The 16,236-nt window shown below is 37.7% G+C and overlaps 1 protein-coding gene across 10 annotated transcripts in view; it reads right to left on the bottom strand.

Moving 5' to 3' along the window:
- PTAR1 (protein prenyltransferase alpha subunit repeat containing 1) overlaps positions 1 to 16,236 on the bottom strand; it is a 98,192-nt gene that overhangs the window by 14,099 nt on the left and 67,857 nt on the right. For all 10 annotated transcript variants that reach the window (XM_025423335.3, XM_025423337.3, XM_025423334.3 and 7 more), the window contains 2 exons: positions 9,313 to 9,417; positions 7,287 to 7,500 (listed from right to left, as the gene is read on the bottom strand). In XM_025423335.3, coding sequence (XP_025279120.3) covers positions 7,287 to 7,500; positions 9,313 to 9,417 — 319 coding nt within the window. The remainder of the gene's footprint in view (positions 1 to 7,286; positions 7,501 to 9,312; positions 9,418 to 16,236) is intronic.

The raw sequence follows: 16,236 nt of genomic DNA, 5'->3' as shown, positions 1-16,236 counted from the left end.
TCCATTTAGAGTTCAGTTTGATATAGAAGATTAAAACCTAACAATTATTTTCTAAAAGGTTACTCAATCTTATCAGCATCACAAATTGAACAAAGAATCCTTTCTCCAATTATGGGAAATGCCGTATTTATCATCAATGAAATCTGTACACATTATGTATTGGGGATTTGCTTCTGGGCTTCAGATTTTCCATTACTATTTTTATTTTTGAGCCAGTACCACAGATGACTGTCTTTATAAACATTTAAATATATACTGGCATATAATATTCCTCATTTTAATTTTTTTCCAACAATCTTTTAGCTACTCAAAAATTTATTCTAATATACTTTAGAAATTGGTTAATTTTGAAGTTGAAAAATAAACTGGTGGTTTTTAGTATATTCACAGACTTATGTAGCCATCACTGCTGTCTAATTTCAGATGAAACAACTCTTATTCCTATTAGGAGTCCCCTAAATCTCCATCCCTGCCAGCCTCTGGCACCCACTAATCCACTCTGCCTATTCTGAATGTCATATAAATGGAATTATAGGATATGTGGCCTTCTTTCCATCAGCATGTTTTCAAGTCTCATCCTTGTATCAGGACTTCATTCCTCTTTTTTTTTTTTTTAAAGATTTTATTTATTTATTCATGACAGACAGAGAGAGAGAGAGAGACAGAGACAGAGAAAGAGAAAGAGAGGCAGAGGGAGAAGCAGGCTACATGACGGGAGCCTGACACGGGACTTAATCCTGGAACCCCAGGATCACGCCTTGGGCCAAAGGCAGGCGCTGAACCACTGAGCCACTCAGGGATTCCCCCGCTCATTCCTCTTTTATGGCCAAATAGTATTTCATTGTATGGATATACCACATTGTATTTATCTACTCTTGGGATATTGGATGTTTGAGGCTTTTTTTTTTTTTTTTTGGCTATTATAAAATATATTGCTGTAAACATTGCTGTAGCCAATAACCAGGGAGGAAATTGAAGCAGTCATCAAAAACCTCCCAAGACACAAAAGTCCAGGGCCAGATAGCTTCCCAGAGGAATTCTATCAAACATTTAAAGATGAAGCAATACCTATTCTACTAAAGCTGTTCCGAAAGATAGAAAGGAATGGAATACTTCCAAACTTGTTCTATGAGGTCAGTATCACCTTAATTCCAAAACCAGACAAAGACCCCACCAAAAAGGAGAATTATAGACCAAGCTCCCTGATGAACACAGATGCAAAAATTCTCAATAAGATACTAGCCAATAGGATCCAACAGTACATTAAGAAGATTATTCACCATGACCAAGTGGGATTTATCCCTGGGATGCAAGGCTCGGAAAGCAATCAACCTGATAGATTATATCAACAAGTGAAAAAACAAGAACCATATGATCCTCTCAATAGATGCACAGAAAGCATTTGACAAAATACATTCCTGATCAAAACTCTTCAGAGTGTAGGGATAAAGGGAACATTCTCAGCATCTTAAAAGCCATCTACAAAAGCCCACAGCAAATATCATTCTCGATGGGGAAACACTGGGAGCCTTTCCCCTAAGATCAGGAACACGACAAGGAGGTCCAGTCTCACCATCTCTCAACATTGTACTAGAAGTCCTAGGCTCAGCAATCAGGCAACAAAAAGAAATAAAAGGCATTCAAATTGGCAAAGAAGAAGTCAAACTCTCCCTCTTTGCAGATGACATGATACTGTACGTAGAAAACCCAAAAGACTCTACCCCAAGATTGCTAGAACTCATACAGCAATTTGGCAGTGTGGCAGGATACAAAATCAATGCCCCAAAAATCAGTGGCATTTCTATACACTAACAATGAAACTAAAGAAAGAAAAATTAAGGAGTCGATTCCATTTATAATTGCACCCAAAAGCATAAGATACTGAGGAATAAACCTAACCAAAGAGGTAAAGGATCTATACCCTAAAAACTATAGAACACGTCAGAAAGAAATTAAGAAAGACACAAAGAGATGGAAAAATATTCTATGTTCATGGATTGGAAGAATTAATATTGTGAAAATGTCAATGCTACCCAGGGCAATTTACACATTCAATGCAATCCCTATCAAAATACCATGGACTTTCTTCAGAGAGTTGGAACAAATCATCTTAAGATTTGTGTGGAATCAGAAAAGACCCTGAAGAGCCAGGGGAATATTGAAAAAGAAAACCAGAGCTGGGGGCATCACAATGCCAGATTTCAGGTTGTACTACAAAGCTGTGATCATCAAGACAGTGTGGTGGTAGTGGCACAAAAACAGACACATAGATCAATGGAACAGAATAGAGAACCCAGAAATGGGCCCTCAACTCTATGGGCAACTAATATTCGACAAAGCAGGAAAGACCATCCACTGGAAAAAGGACAGTCTCTTCAATAAATGGTGCTGGGAAAATTCTTCTGCCACATGCAAAAGAATGAAACTAGACCATTCTCTTATACCAGGCACAAAGATAAACTCAAAATGGATGAAAGATCTAAATGTGAGACAAGAATCCATCAAATCCTAGAGAACACAGGCAACACCCTTTTTGAACTTGGCCACAGCAACTTCTTGCAAGATACATCTATGAAGGCAAGGGAAACAAAAGCAAAAATGAACTATTGGGACTTCATCAAGATAAAAAACAAAACTAAAAGACAAATACAGAATGGGAGAAGATATTTGCTAATGACCTATCAGATAAAGGGCTAGTATCCAAGATCTATAAAGAACTTCTTAAACTCAATAGCAAAGAAACAAACAATCCAATCATGAAATGGGCAAAAGACATGAGCACAAATTTCATCAAAGACGACATAGACATTGCCAACAAGCATATGAGAAAATGCTCTGCATCACTTGCCATCAGGGAAATACAAATCAAAACCACAATGAGATACCACCTCACACCTGTGACAATGGTGAAAATTAACAAGACAGGAAACAACAAATGTTGGAGAGGATGTGGAGAAATGGGTACCCTTTTGCACTGTTGGTGGGAATGTGAACTGTACAGCCACTCTGGAAAACTGTGTGGGGGCTCCTCAAAGAGTTAAAAATAGACCTGCCCTACAACCCAGCAATTGCACTACTGGGAATTTACCCCAGAGATACAGATGCAGTGAAAAACCAAGACACCTGCACCCCAATGTTTACAGCAGCAATGTCCACAATAGCCAAACTGTGGAAGGAGCCTCGGTGTCCATCAAAAGATGAATGGATAAAGAAGATGTGGTATATGTATACAATGGAATATTGCTCAGCCATTAGAAACGACAAATACCCACCATTTGCTTCGATGTGGATGGAACTGGAGGGTATTATGCTGTGTTCAATCAGAGAAAGACAAACATTATATGGTTTCATTCATTCGGGGAATATAAAAAATAGTGAAAGAGATTAAAGGGGAAAGGAGAGAAAATGAGTGGAAATATCAGTGAGGGTGATGGAACATGAGAGACTCCTAACTCTGGGAAAGGAACAAGGGGTGGCGGAATGGGAGGTGGGCAGGGGGTTGGGGTGACTGGGTGACGGGCACTGAGGGGGGCACTTGATGGGATGAGCCCTGGGTGTTATGCTATATGTTGGCAAATTGAACTCCAATAAAAAATATACAAAAAAAAAAAAAAAAAACCAAACTTGTTGTAACAAGTTTTCCATTCTTTGGAGGTTTATATATGTGCCTAAGTGTGGAACTATAGGGTCATATGTGGTAATTCTACGTTTAATTTTTTGAGGAAATGTCAAACTGTTTTCCACAGTGCCTGCACAATTTCACATTTCTACCAGCCACGTATAAGCGCTCCAATTTCACTACATCCTTGTCAGCACTTTTAACTTGTTTTTCATTTCAGTCATCCTACTTGGTATGAAATGCTATCTCACTGATTTGCATTTCCCTGAAGTTGAACATCTTTTCATGTCTTTATTGGCCATCTGTATGTCTTTTTTTTTTTTTTTTTTTTGCAAATATGACCCTATGTGCTTTCTCAGGTGACATGCCATATCAACTTTTAATTGGCTAGTAGTAATAAACTCTGTTCAACTGTGAATCTATCCTCACCTCGACCCTCCCAAATGAGACTACTTTAAAATTTACTTAAATGTCTACTTAAAACACACAATCATTAGAGAAAACAAAACAAAAAATGAAAATCTCATTAATTCCATCCTTTAGCACTGTTCACAGCTTTGTTTTGTTTTGTTTTTTCTGACTAGAAAACGAATACATGCTCATTATGGAAAATACTAGCCAATATATCTGTAACAGCACTGTGTGTTTATATATATGTTGAGTAGTTAAAATATGCCAAGCACTGTTCCAAAAACTTTAAAATCTCATTTAGAGCTAATAATATATTTAAAAATTATATTAGGACCATATCACAGTTAGTTTTATAGATCCTTATCCTATAGTGAACATTTTTCTTTAAATTATCTTTCAAAATATAATTTTTAGTAGCAACAAAATACTCAAATTCATGATGAACTGCAATGTAACTCATCTGTTATTATGGGGGGGGGGGGGTAGAGGGTTTCTAGTTTTCCACTATTGTAAACAGTATTTTTACATATCAAACTTTTATGTTTAATAGCTGTGTTTATTGAATACTTAGTATGAGCACTTGATATAGCCACTTTATGATAGCCACTTTACGTGGATTTTCCCATTTAATTCATATCACTCACCGAGGTAAGAATTATCACCATCCCCATTTTACACATGAGGAAACTGAAGGTTAGTGAGACTAAGAAACTTCTCCAAGGCCACAAACCAAATTGGTGGTACAGTCAGAATTCACATTAGGTATGTCTGACCTAAGGCTCCTAAGTGGAGCCTTCAATTACTACACTATTGTACTGTATATCCCCTGGCTTTTCTTTAGGATGAATTCTTATAGGCAGTACAGCTAGATTACAACAAACACACCTTTTCTGGGTGAAGCCTCAGAAGTGCTGCCATGTTGCCCTTCAGTAAGATTACACCAATTTCTACAATGCTGGTTTTCATTCCCTTATCAATGCTGGATACCAGGACTTAAAAAAAAAAAATTGGGGGGGCACCTGGGTGGCTCAGCGAGTTGAGTGTCTGCCTTTGGCTCAGGTCATGATCTCGGAGTCCTGGGATCAAGCCCCGGGTCAGGCTCCCTGCTTAGTGGGGAGTCTGCTTGTCCCTCTCCCTCTGCTTTAGACCAATGGTACTTCTGTGATTACTTTCTCTAATAGACAAAGCGTAGTAGTAGTAGGGCACGATCTCCTAACTGGGCCCAGGGGCTTCTAAGAACAGAAAGGGGATTTTGCAATTTCAGTACTCTTCACTGAGAGAGCTGCAATGGCAGTGGGGACAGGAAGTGCATGGCATTCAACCAAAGGCAGAGCATAGGCAGGTGAACAACATCACTATGTAAGCCTAGGAGTAGACCCAGGCAGCTGAGTCAACACACCACTAATGAATTGTCATCTTCAACATCAAATAGTCTCAAGAAACTAAGAATTTCACCATGGCCCTGTGTTCCTGATTTTATGGGAATGCCACTTTTAAGAGTCCACATCAAAGCTGCAAGTTTCTGAAGACCTCTCAGACCACCTGGACTCTGCCTTTCTCTTTGTCCTCAACGCTCCTCATGCCCCTCCCTATCCCCTACACACTATCAAGTTGTGGAGCCGAGATGACCAAACTCCACAGGGACTCCCTATCTCCCACATCCCACCAGATGACTTGTACTTGTTCTTCTGGACTCCAGACAATCTAACAACCTTCCTCAAAGCCTTCCATTGAGTCCAGCCTCAATGAGAAGCCATTTCTGTGTGCTTCCCTCAGCTCCTGCAAGCAACAAGCTGCTTTGAAAGTGTTGGTAATCTGTTTCCTGAACTAGATTTTCAATTTGTTGAGAGCAATCTCTTTATCATTGTGCCACACCCAGGATATAGGGCAGAGTCTGGGAATCAAAGAGTTTTGGTACTTTTTCATGAATAAATTATTCTCAGTTGATCTAGCAAACTAGGAGTCAGTTTCACCTAAATCTCCTATCTAGGAAGAACAGAGAAAGGAATGAAAATTCAGTGAGCCTCTATTAGGTGCTCAGGACTTCACACACATAAGCTCAAATCATTTGCACGCGAATCCACTGCGGCAGGCAGAACTGGTAGTTCCCAGATGAAACATTTAAAACCTTTCTTTCTACATAAAGCTGGTAGGGCCAAACTCTGAAGCCAGGTCAGTAGGATTGTCTTTGCTCTTTCCAGGGGCCTCCCCTCCTGAAACACAAAGCTAATGTAAACTGGAAAGGAAGGCTACTTTTCCAGGACAATTGGCTTCAAATTCCCTAGAAATGAAAACTCCTATTTATCCTGGAGGAATCTCTGGCTAGGACACAGAGGACGGGAGAGAGCCAAGAAAGGGGCCTGGAAGAAGGGGCTGGGGAGCAAAACTAAGAAAATGCTTCCCTACTAATTAATCTGAAAGTACCACTTGAGGTATTTTGGCCCCTTTAATTTGTCTGAAGCTGGAGTGGCTTTCAGAGGGATACCATACATTCCTACTAGCACCGAAACATAAGGAGTGAAGAAAAACACAGAGGAGGTATAGTATAATAAGGAGCAAAAGGATACCTGTTTCTCATACTGATGCATAATAAGTGATGCAAACGTGGCTAAGTCTAAGCCATTAAAATTCTCTGGAAACTTCAGTCTCTATATTTCTGAACTAAAGAGACTAGGCTGTAACAGCCTCCAACATGGCTCTGCATCCAGATAACCCTCTGAGCCCCATGAGAAGTATTGATCTTGAATCCTACCCTCTCCTGGATTTAGTAGGCCTGGAGTGGGACTCAGAAATCCTAGGGTAATTTACAGATGCAGGGAGGTTTGGGAACACCAGGTGAGCTCTTCTCTTCCTTCCCCAGGAGAGGAAAGGGTGAGAAGGCAGCCAGCTGATTCAGTACATTAGGTCACATAAGAGACCACCAAGAAAGAACATCTCCAACTGTATAAGACCTAATAATCCCTTCCTTTTCAGGGCAAAATGAATTATGCTCAGTCTTCTTACTGCTTAAACTTGCTTTTGTTCTCTACTAATGTCCTAACCTCAACAGTGCCAGAAACTGTGCTGGTGGGGAATGCACACTTTCTTTTAATTGCCAGGGTTTCCTTGGCAGTATCAGCTGCTAGACCCTGCCCAGGCTGCTAGGCCATTAATTCTTCTGCTTTCCTCCTTAAAAGCTCCTCTGAGGAAGAACTCCTACCAGAAGACTGAAAGAGCAGACAGGGAGTGTGCCTAGGGAGATGAAAAGTGGCCTTACCTTGACATCTAGCTTGGCCAGGTGCTGTAGAACCCAGATGCGATGGGACCAGGCATTATAGTTGCTTGGGTATCTCCCTGCCGCTTCACCACAGACCTCCAGCTCTTCTCGTATTAGTCTCTGTGTCCTTTCTGCAGGAATCGTCCCCAAGTTTCCTTTCATCATAAAGGAAGGCAAAGAGGTTTCCTGAATTAGCTGCTGTAGCACCCATCGCCTGTTAAGGTACCCGTGGGAATGAGAAAGAGGAAAGAACATAAAGCAGAAAGGAAAACAATTAGTTTTCTTTGGTCTTAATCTCCATTCATACAATGCAAAATAATCCCGGTCCATGGGCCCAATTTTAGGGGGAATAGGATTATTCTGCTGTTTTGTTCTTAAAGATGTAATTAACTTCAGCACCATGGATGGGGAGGAGGGGGAAGAAAGCACAAAGAGGAAAGAGAAACTTTTCTAAAACATTAAAACGTGTCAGAAAGAGAATGCCTCAGTTCCAATATGACAACTCAAAAACTCCATTTGGTCAGAAAATACAAAGACAAGGTGTGTGTGTGTGTATGTGTGTGTGTGTGTGTAGGGGAGGTTGTGGTGGTGGGAGTGGAGGGTATATTAATTAATGCCTGGTCCCAGAAGAGGAATCATGGTTCTCACATCTTCAATTACATGTGCAGGCCTCACCCTCTGTGTATTTGTTTGCAGACAAGAAGCTGCATTATGACTGTTTTCATTAAGCTGAATTTCTATGTTATAGCATAGAATCTGGAAGGACACAAATACAGTATCATTAGTTAAACCATCAAGGAGGTTTTAAAATATATTTATCCACAGATTTTCCCCTTGTCTATTTAAGATTTTCATTAGCGGACATTTAAATGAAGAGCACTAAAAAAGCATCTCTAACCACTAATGTCTTTAGTTTTTACAAATATTTTCTCATAAGAAGCATTCTTTTAGACTAAAAATTTCCAACCCTAAGGTTACTAGAAATTGAGTTAGAAAATTCATTTTGTCATTTTCAAATTGAAGTTTTTTTCATTAACAACAAAAGCTTGCTTTGTAAAATATTTGACAAGGCTATAAATTGGTGAATGCATATTCAATACTATCCGCTCCCCCACTCCTTTCCAAATCTCCACACACACATCCACAGGCCTCTCTGTTTTCTCTTAGTAGGAATTGAGGTGGCACTTCAACCAGTGTGGAAGGAGCTGATTTACAATACTAGCCAAAGGCAAGATTACAGCGAAGATACCTTGAACTGTTGAAGATCCTGAAAATGCTCAGGATTTAAGAAAAGTTTTAAGTGGTTTAGTAAACTGCAAACAGACTTTAGAGGATTTCCCCGACCCCAAGAAACCAACCCACACCATTTCATTTTAGTCAAAACTGAGTAGTCCCATGGAGTCCAAGAGGAAGACACCCCAGAGCACCAGGATGGTGAAGAGAACTTTCATGTGCATTTTGGGACTCAGGCCTTTAACCTAAAAATAGTCTCTGCATTTACAGTCTTAGCAACGTCAGTGCAGCCTATACACCATTCACCTCAGCTGCCCTTATCTTCCTTATTTCGTTAATTTTAATAACCACAACCATCACCATGATCATCTGTACCAGAAACACACCCAAATTAATTATAAAAACCTGAGTTGCTCATTTATAGCTGATATAGCTATCTAAATGCCATTTCTATGACTGCTCAGATAGTTCATAATAAATAATAGCTAAAATTTACTGAGTAGTATGTGCCAGGCACTGTTAGTGTTAACATACATTATTTCATGTAAAGCTGACCATTAACTCTGAAATAGGTGTATTTATTATTCCCATTTTACAAATGAGAAAACTGAGGCTTAAAGGGCTTAAATAATTTCTGAAGCTCACACAAGGAGCAAATGATGGCATCTGGAGTTAAACGTAGGTACCTTGACTTTAGAATTCATACTCTGAACCAATATGTGACCCTGTTTGACACTGTTGTTTTTCCAGCCATTCTGAATCCTAAGAATCCTGTAGTGTAAATTAACCACACCTGTGAATCCACGTTTCTGGACTCTTTGGAAATTTAGTTAAGGCCAGTTTTCCCAGATATAAGTCCTTAATTGGATTTAAAGTGCCAGAGAGGATCAGCTCTTTTCTGTAAAAGAAAAAATGAAAAGAATCATTACCTTTCCATCCAAACACACTGCATGGCTATTAACATAACCTCATTGGGAAATGAATTTCCAAGAAAAAAAATAACATGAAACTTTCATAAATATCACACATGGTAATCAAGAATATATTCTTGTAATCTCGAAACAGGATTAAAAAGCAGAAACAAAAGTTCTTAAATCAACCGTGGAACTTTAGTTACCTATTTGAGAGAGGGCAAAGAGGTTTTCTGGCTTGTCTTATTTCCAAAACGTACAAGGCCTGACATCAGTATCTGTAGGGCAGATGCAATACTAGTCAAGAATAGCTCTAGCTTCCTAAACTGGACTCGAGATGGCTCATTACCAAAAAATACACACAGAACAACGTACATAGTATGGTTAAGATGTAAGGAAAAAATTATTTATTCAATCACTACCCTAACAAAATTACTATTTTTATTTTCTTTTTATTTTTTTCTATTTTTATTTTCTAATTTTCCCTCCAGTCTTTCTTTAAAAAAAAAAAAAAAAAGATTTTATTTATTCATGAAAGACAGAGAGAGAGAGAGAGTCAGAGACATAGGCAGAGAAAGAAGCAGGCTCTACCCAGGAAACCCAATGTGGGACTCGATCCTGGGACTCTGGGATCACTCCCTGAGCCAAAGCTGGACGTTCAACTGCTGAGCCACCCAGGAGTCCCAATCCAGTCTTTCCTTATATGCGTATACATTTCAACATATAATTTTATATTCTGCTTTATAGCTTAAGAATTACATGGTTCTATATCATCTTTAAAACGAACATTTAAAATGGTCAAATAGTTTTCACTGAGTATCTGTGCTAGGATTTAATGACCTTTTCCTCTTTGGTTAGACATCTAGGTTGCTTCCAAGTTTTTGCTTTTCTGAAACAGAGCCTTGTGCTTAAGACACCTTTCATTTCACTACTACCAAGGATAAGTTCCCAAAAGATGTTATTACCAGGTAAACTACCTGCATGGCCCTTGATACACTAGACCATTCCTTTTTGAAATTCATGTAGAAATTAGAGCCATGTGAGGTTTTTGGTGTTGTTTTAAAAGCGTTCAAAGCGGGGATCCCTGGGTGGCCCAGCAGTTTAGCGCCTGCCTTTGGCCCGGGGCGCGATCCTGGAGTTCTGGGATCGAGTCCCACGTCAGGCTCCCGGCATGGAGCCTGCTTCTCCCTCCTCCTGTGTCTCTGCCTCTCTCTCTCTCTCTCTCTCTCTATGATAAATAAATAAATAAATCTTTAAAAAAATAAATAAAATAAAAGTGTTCAAAGCTCCCATGCAATTACGAAGCATGTCATGAAAGAGCTCTCCACCTATTTCTCAAGTAAATACAATTTAGGTTTTGATTTAATTTCTCAGATATGTTTTTGATAATAAACTCTGATATTACTCATATTCTCAATTTTCAATGTGTCTATTATAATAAAATTAGTTCATTTACTAAAACTTATTATTCTTAAAAAGTCCTTCCTGTGGTAGGGTTTGATACTTCATTTATTATTTATTATTTAGAACTTTAATTCTAAGAAGACCAGAGCCCAAATCATATACCTCACCTACTCAGATGAATTTAGTTCCTAAATATAGTTCCACAATATATTTTCTTTCTAACAGTAATGTGCTATTTCTAAAGTTTTATTTGATAAGAAAAATAACTTCCTTTTAAATGAAAATACTAAACAGTGATGACTAGATAGTTGTATTTTACAATCATTTTTAGGACAGGCATTTCACTCCAGGATATAATATGAAGTGATACTGAGAAGGTTTATGGATACTTTAACAAATGGGTTTATTGAGACTATTTTTCTTTTAATGTACAGGAAGTCTGTGTGTCATTGAAAGAATATTTAATGCAACAGCCAATTACTTTTGCAGTCCTGCATCCTTTTTCTTCTCAAATCAGAAATGTTTCTTTATATGGTAAGTCAAGATACATATACTATAAAACGAGACAAAATATTATTCTATGTAATTTTAACTTCTTTGTAATGAAGTGTTTCTCACAATAAGGTCCTTATCTACGACATCATATTCATCTGGAACTTAAAAGAAATATAGAATCTCAGGCCTCATCCCAGACCTGCTGAATCAAAAACTAGTGACAAAGCAACGTATTTGAACAAGTGCACCAGGTGATATACACAAAAGCTTAAAAACCACTATGGTACAGAATTTACTCCATTTTTCTAAAAAAGATTTTATTTATTTATTCATGAGAGACACACAGAGAGAGGCAGAGATATAGGCAGAGGGAGAAGCAGGTTCCTCGCAGGGAGCATGATGTGGGACTTGAACCCGGGATCATGCCCTGAGCCAAAGGCAGGTGCTCAACTGCTGAGCCACCCAGGCGTCCCCAGAATTTACTCTATTAAGCCTAATTCCATTTACTAAGTTTAAAACCTCTCCTTATTTACAACTGCCTACCTATATACACCCAGATATACCTATGAGGAAACAGTGTCAAAATTTTCTTCAGAAAAGAGGAGTCACTTTATATGTGAATCTTCAAAAAGTTTCTTAAATTAGGGTTCTTTTATTTTTAAGATTTTATTTATTTATTTGAGGGAGAGAGAGAGTATACTTGAGAGAGTACAAGTAATAGAGAGGGAGAAACAGGTTGTCCATTGAGCAGGGAGCCTGATGCGGGGCTTGATCTCAGAACCCTGAGATCATGACCTGAGCCAAAGGCAGACTGCTTAACCAACTGAGCCATTCAGATGCCCCTGAGCTCTTTTTTCTTTTTCTTAAAAGATTTTGTTTATTCGTTTTGAGAGAGAAAGAGAGAAAAAGAGAGAGCAAGCAGAGGGGGGAGGTGCAGAGGGAGAGAAAAAAATCTCAATCAGACACACACTGAGTGCAGAGACTGACACAAGGCCTTGATCTCACAATCCTGAGATCAGGACCTGAGCCGAAATCAAGAGTCAGATGCTCAACCCAGAGCCACCCAGATGCCCCAAAGGGACCTCTCTTAATTTACTTTGCATAACATATTTGGGAAGATACCTTAGCCTGCAATAACCACAACCAATGGTGTATATGAATGCTTCAAAAGATCAACTGAATCATAAAAAAGGAAGAAAAACTTAAATATCAATATAGTAACTTTCCTGGGGACAGGGCTGAACACTGTAGGTGTTAAATATTATCATAAACAAAATTTTTAAAGGTCACTTGAAAAAGGAATAAGTGATTAAGTTATAGCTATTACATAACAAAGACATATAATGAAAGAAAATCAACTGCTTGAATGCATTCAAGGAGGGATCCACTTTGAGAAAAATTTCAGTCACACATGGGTTCAAAAAGTGCTGTATGTATCGCAAACAAGAGAGATATATGCAAGCATGATGTACTCTGGAAAATGGCTAAATAAGTTGAAAAAAATATCTCGTGACGACAGTCACTGGTGTCAATAAGCCATGTGAGATATCTGAACTAAACTGATGAGATGTGAGAAGAAAATGATGAATTCATAAGTTCAAATACTTCACATAACATGTTATTTTAAAGGTATATAACTAAAAATTTAAAATATCACATTAAGAAATTTGCTTATTTCATGCATATACATATACCTTTAAGTTTACATACTGATATTAGCCTAAAAAGGTTATTTTTGGACTTTTTTTATTGAGGAAATGGAGCACGGCCCTTAAATTTGAGGTGCTGTATTTTCAGGCACATTGACTAAGCTGGGCTTTGAGATTCATCCTTACTGAAAACATTAGATGATCCACTGCAACAGGACAGATGAATAAAGAAGTGGTCAAATAAATGTGGGGGAACAGTATGAAGAGCATGCAGGAAAGGAAAAGGCCCTGAGTGTTATGTTATAAAGAGCAGGGGTGTAGGGAGCAGGGCTGTGCCATTTGTGCAACTTTGTCACGAGATGATAGTACACGAGGGCTTTTCTAGGTCTACAAAGTTTATCTTTTTAAAAAGTTTTTCTGTCTTCTATCGCAAGCTATTAATTATGGTTTCTCTCTGCTGTCATTTGATTTAAAATTTGTAGGAAACCAGGGGCTATGTGTGTCTTGTCCAAAGCTAAATCTCCACTCACTCGCTCAGCACTTGGCAGAGTATGACTAAAAAAACAAATGCCACCTTTTCCCCCCTTAATCTTTAGTTATTCTGTCTGAAGTTACAATAATAATAAGTCATCCTCATAAAAATTACCATTTACTGAATACTTCGCCCATATCAGGCACTGTGTTAAGGGATTTACCTATATTATCTAATGTAATCTTCAACAGTCCTGTGTTATGTTGAAATATAAGAAATTGTCGATACTCAACTGTTTTTTATTTATATTCAATTAATTAACATATAATGTATTACTGATTTCAGAGGTAGAGTTCAGTGATTCATAGTCTTATATAATACCCAGTGCTAATTTCATCATGTGCCCTCCTTCATATCCATTAAATAAACTTTTGGGGCACCTGGCAGGCTCAGTTGGCACAGCACGAGACTCTTCATCTCATGTTGTAAGTTCAAGCCCCACATTGGGTGTAGAGATTACTTACATGTTAGAATTGTTTTAAATTTACAGAAAAAATTGTAAGGATAGTACTGAAAACTCTTGTTGTATACCCTGTACCCACTTTCCCTTATTAATAATTTATTACTATGGTACATTTGTCACAACTGATGAATCATTACCAGTAAATTACTATTGGAAGTCCATACTTTATTCAGAATTCCTTAGTTTTTATCAAACATCTTTCTCTAGTCCAGCATCCTATCTAGGATATCACATTCTATTTGGCTATGTCTCTATAAGCTCCTCAGATATACCGTGTCAGTTTTTATGAGTACTAATCAGGTATTTTGTATGTTTTTCTTATGGCTAGACCAGGGTTTTGAGGAGGAAGAGATCACAAAGGAAAAGTGCCATCTTTATAATATCCACGGCACAAAATACCAGCATGACTTGTCACTGCTAATGTAGACCCTGATTACCTGGCTAAGGTGGCCTGTGTTCAGTTTCTCCACTGTACTTTTTGGAAGAAAGTTATACTTAAGTAAGGGAGCTGGACTCCAACTCCTTAAAGGGGGTTGCCTAGATAAATTATTTGGAATCCTTCTGTGTGGGAGATTTGTCTGTTGTCTATTATTTGTTTATTCAATTCTTTACATTAGTATGAATATTCATTTTACACTTTAGTGTGTAACCCAATATTATGTTATTTTATTGCCTGAAGTGTTCCAGCTTTGGCCACTAGAAGCCCTATGTCACATTTACATTATTTTGCTTTTTGAGCACTTCTTTACTTTCCGCCTCTTTGCAATGTTCCAAATGAATCTTATAGACTTCCTGCCCTGGTCCTAGAATCAGACATTTCTTTAAAAAGCCTATTTCAAAAAAAAAAAAAAAAAAAAAAAGCCTATTTCCTTTTATTACAGAATAGTGTTAGACACTAGGATCTGGATGTTTAGGTTGAATTATTTGTTTTATAAAAACAACAATTTCTTATGGCACAATCTAGTATTATCTCAGTTTTACTGATGAGAAAAATGAAGCTGAGGGAGAATTTGTAACTTATACTCAAGGTTCGTGAACTCAAAGTGCCAAAACCAAACGTATCTGCATAAAATAAAGTCATCAATTTTAATAGGCTATGAGTAAAGGACATGATCACTGAAGGTTGGTGCTATTTTAGTTACTCAGAGGTTTTGCTTACTCTCTATGCATAAACTGAGGTAGAAAATAGGTGACTCTTATGAAGTCAAGCTCTTTCATGAAATAATTCACTGAATTTCAAAGCAAAAAAAGTACCATATTTTTCCTATAACCAGGTGGATTTCACTGTAACTGCAGGAAATCAGCTCAAAAACCTATTCTTGCATCTGTTTTTTTTTTTCCCTAAGACTACTGCACCTATAAAATGACTAATGTACTGATGTTATCTTTTAGCAGTTTATAAAATACAGCTAAAATCACTCAATGCTTCCCAGTTACTACAGAAGAAATAATACCAACAATTAAATGTAAAGTATTGAGTATTTGATTTGCAAGAGACAATACAAACAGACCAGTTTACTTCCAAAGCTGGTGGTTTTTGCAGAAAATGTACTCCTGATTCTACCTCTTCATGTTTATCAGTTTTACTAATATAAATTAAACTTCCTAGAATGCATATCCAAAACGGATCTTTTTAAAAATCAAGGTTTCCATTTTATTCATTGAGCACAAAACTTTACTAATCATCTTACTAAAATAATTTTCAAAACCAACTGCTGTGAATATCACTGAAGTTAGATTTATGAAGCTATTTTCCCTTAACACAACCAAACCCCACAAAATCAAAAAAGTTTGAAAGGAATCCTAAAAAAATTATCTAGTTCAAACCTTTTATTTCACAGATATAGAAACTAAAATTATTGTGAAGTTAAAGGTGAAGTTAATTAATGAAACAGGACTAGGACCCACATATCTTAAGACTAGGTTCTTTCTCCTACACTGAAACGCTCTATACAATATACAATAAATTTTATACGTGTGCGTATATATGTACGTACATATGACTATGTATGTATGTGTTAGGCTACTAAGAATCTTTTCTTGAAGGATTTTCAAGTCCTCTGTAATAATGAGGAATTGGAGAACATGAATAACAATGATACTCCTACTTCTTTAGTACTTTCATTTCTTTTTCACGGAATTTAATCATTTCCAGTGCCCAGTCTGCAAACTGAATATGTGCCAGGCACTGGAGTGCTAGATGCTAGGAAAACAAAGGAAAACAAAAAGACATGGTCCCTACCCTTAAGAAAGCTCTCAGTTC

Source organism: Canis lupus, chromosome 1, assembly GCF_003254725.2.
Source record: "Canis lupus dingo isolate Sandy chromosome 1, ASM325472v2, whole genome shotgun sequence".
Lineage (NCBI taxonomy): Eukaryota > Metazoa > Chordata > Mammalia > Carnivora > Canidae > Canis > Canis lupus.
This window is presented reverse-complemented; position numbering and strand designations above follow the sequence as displayed.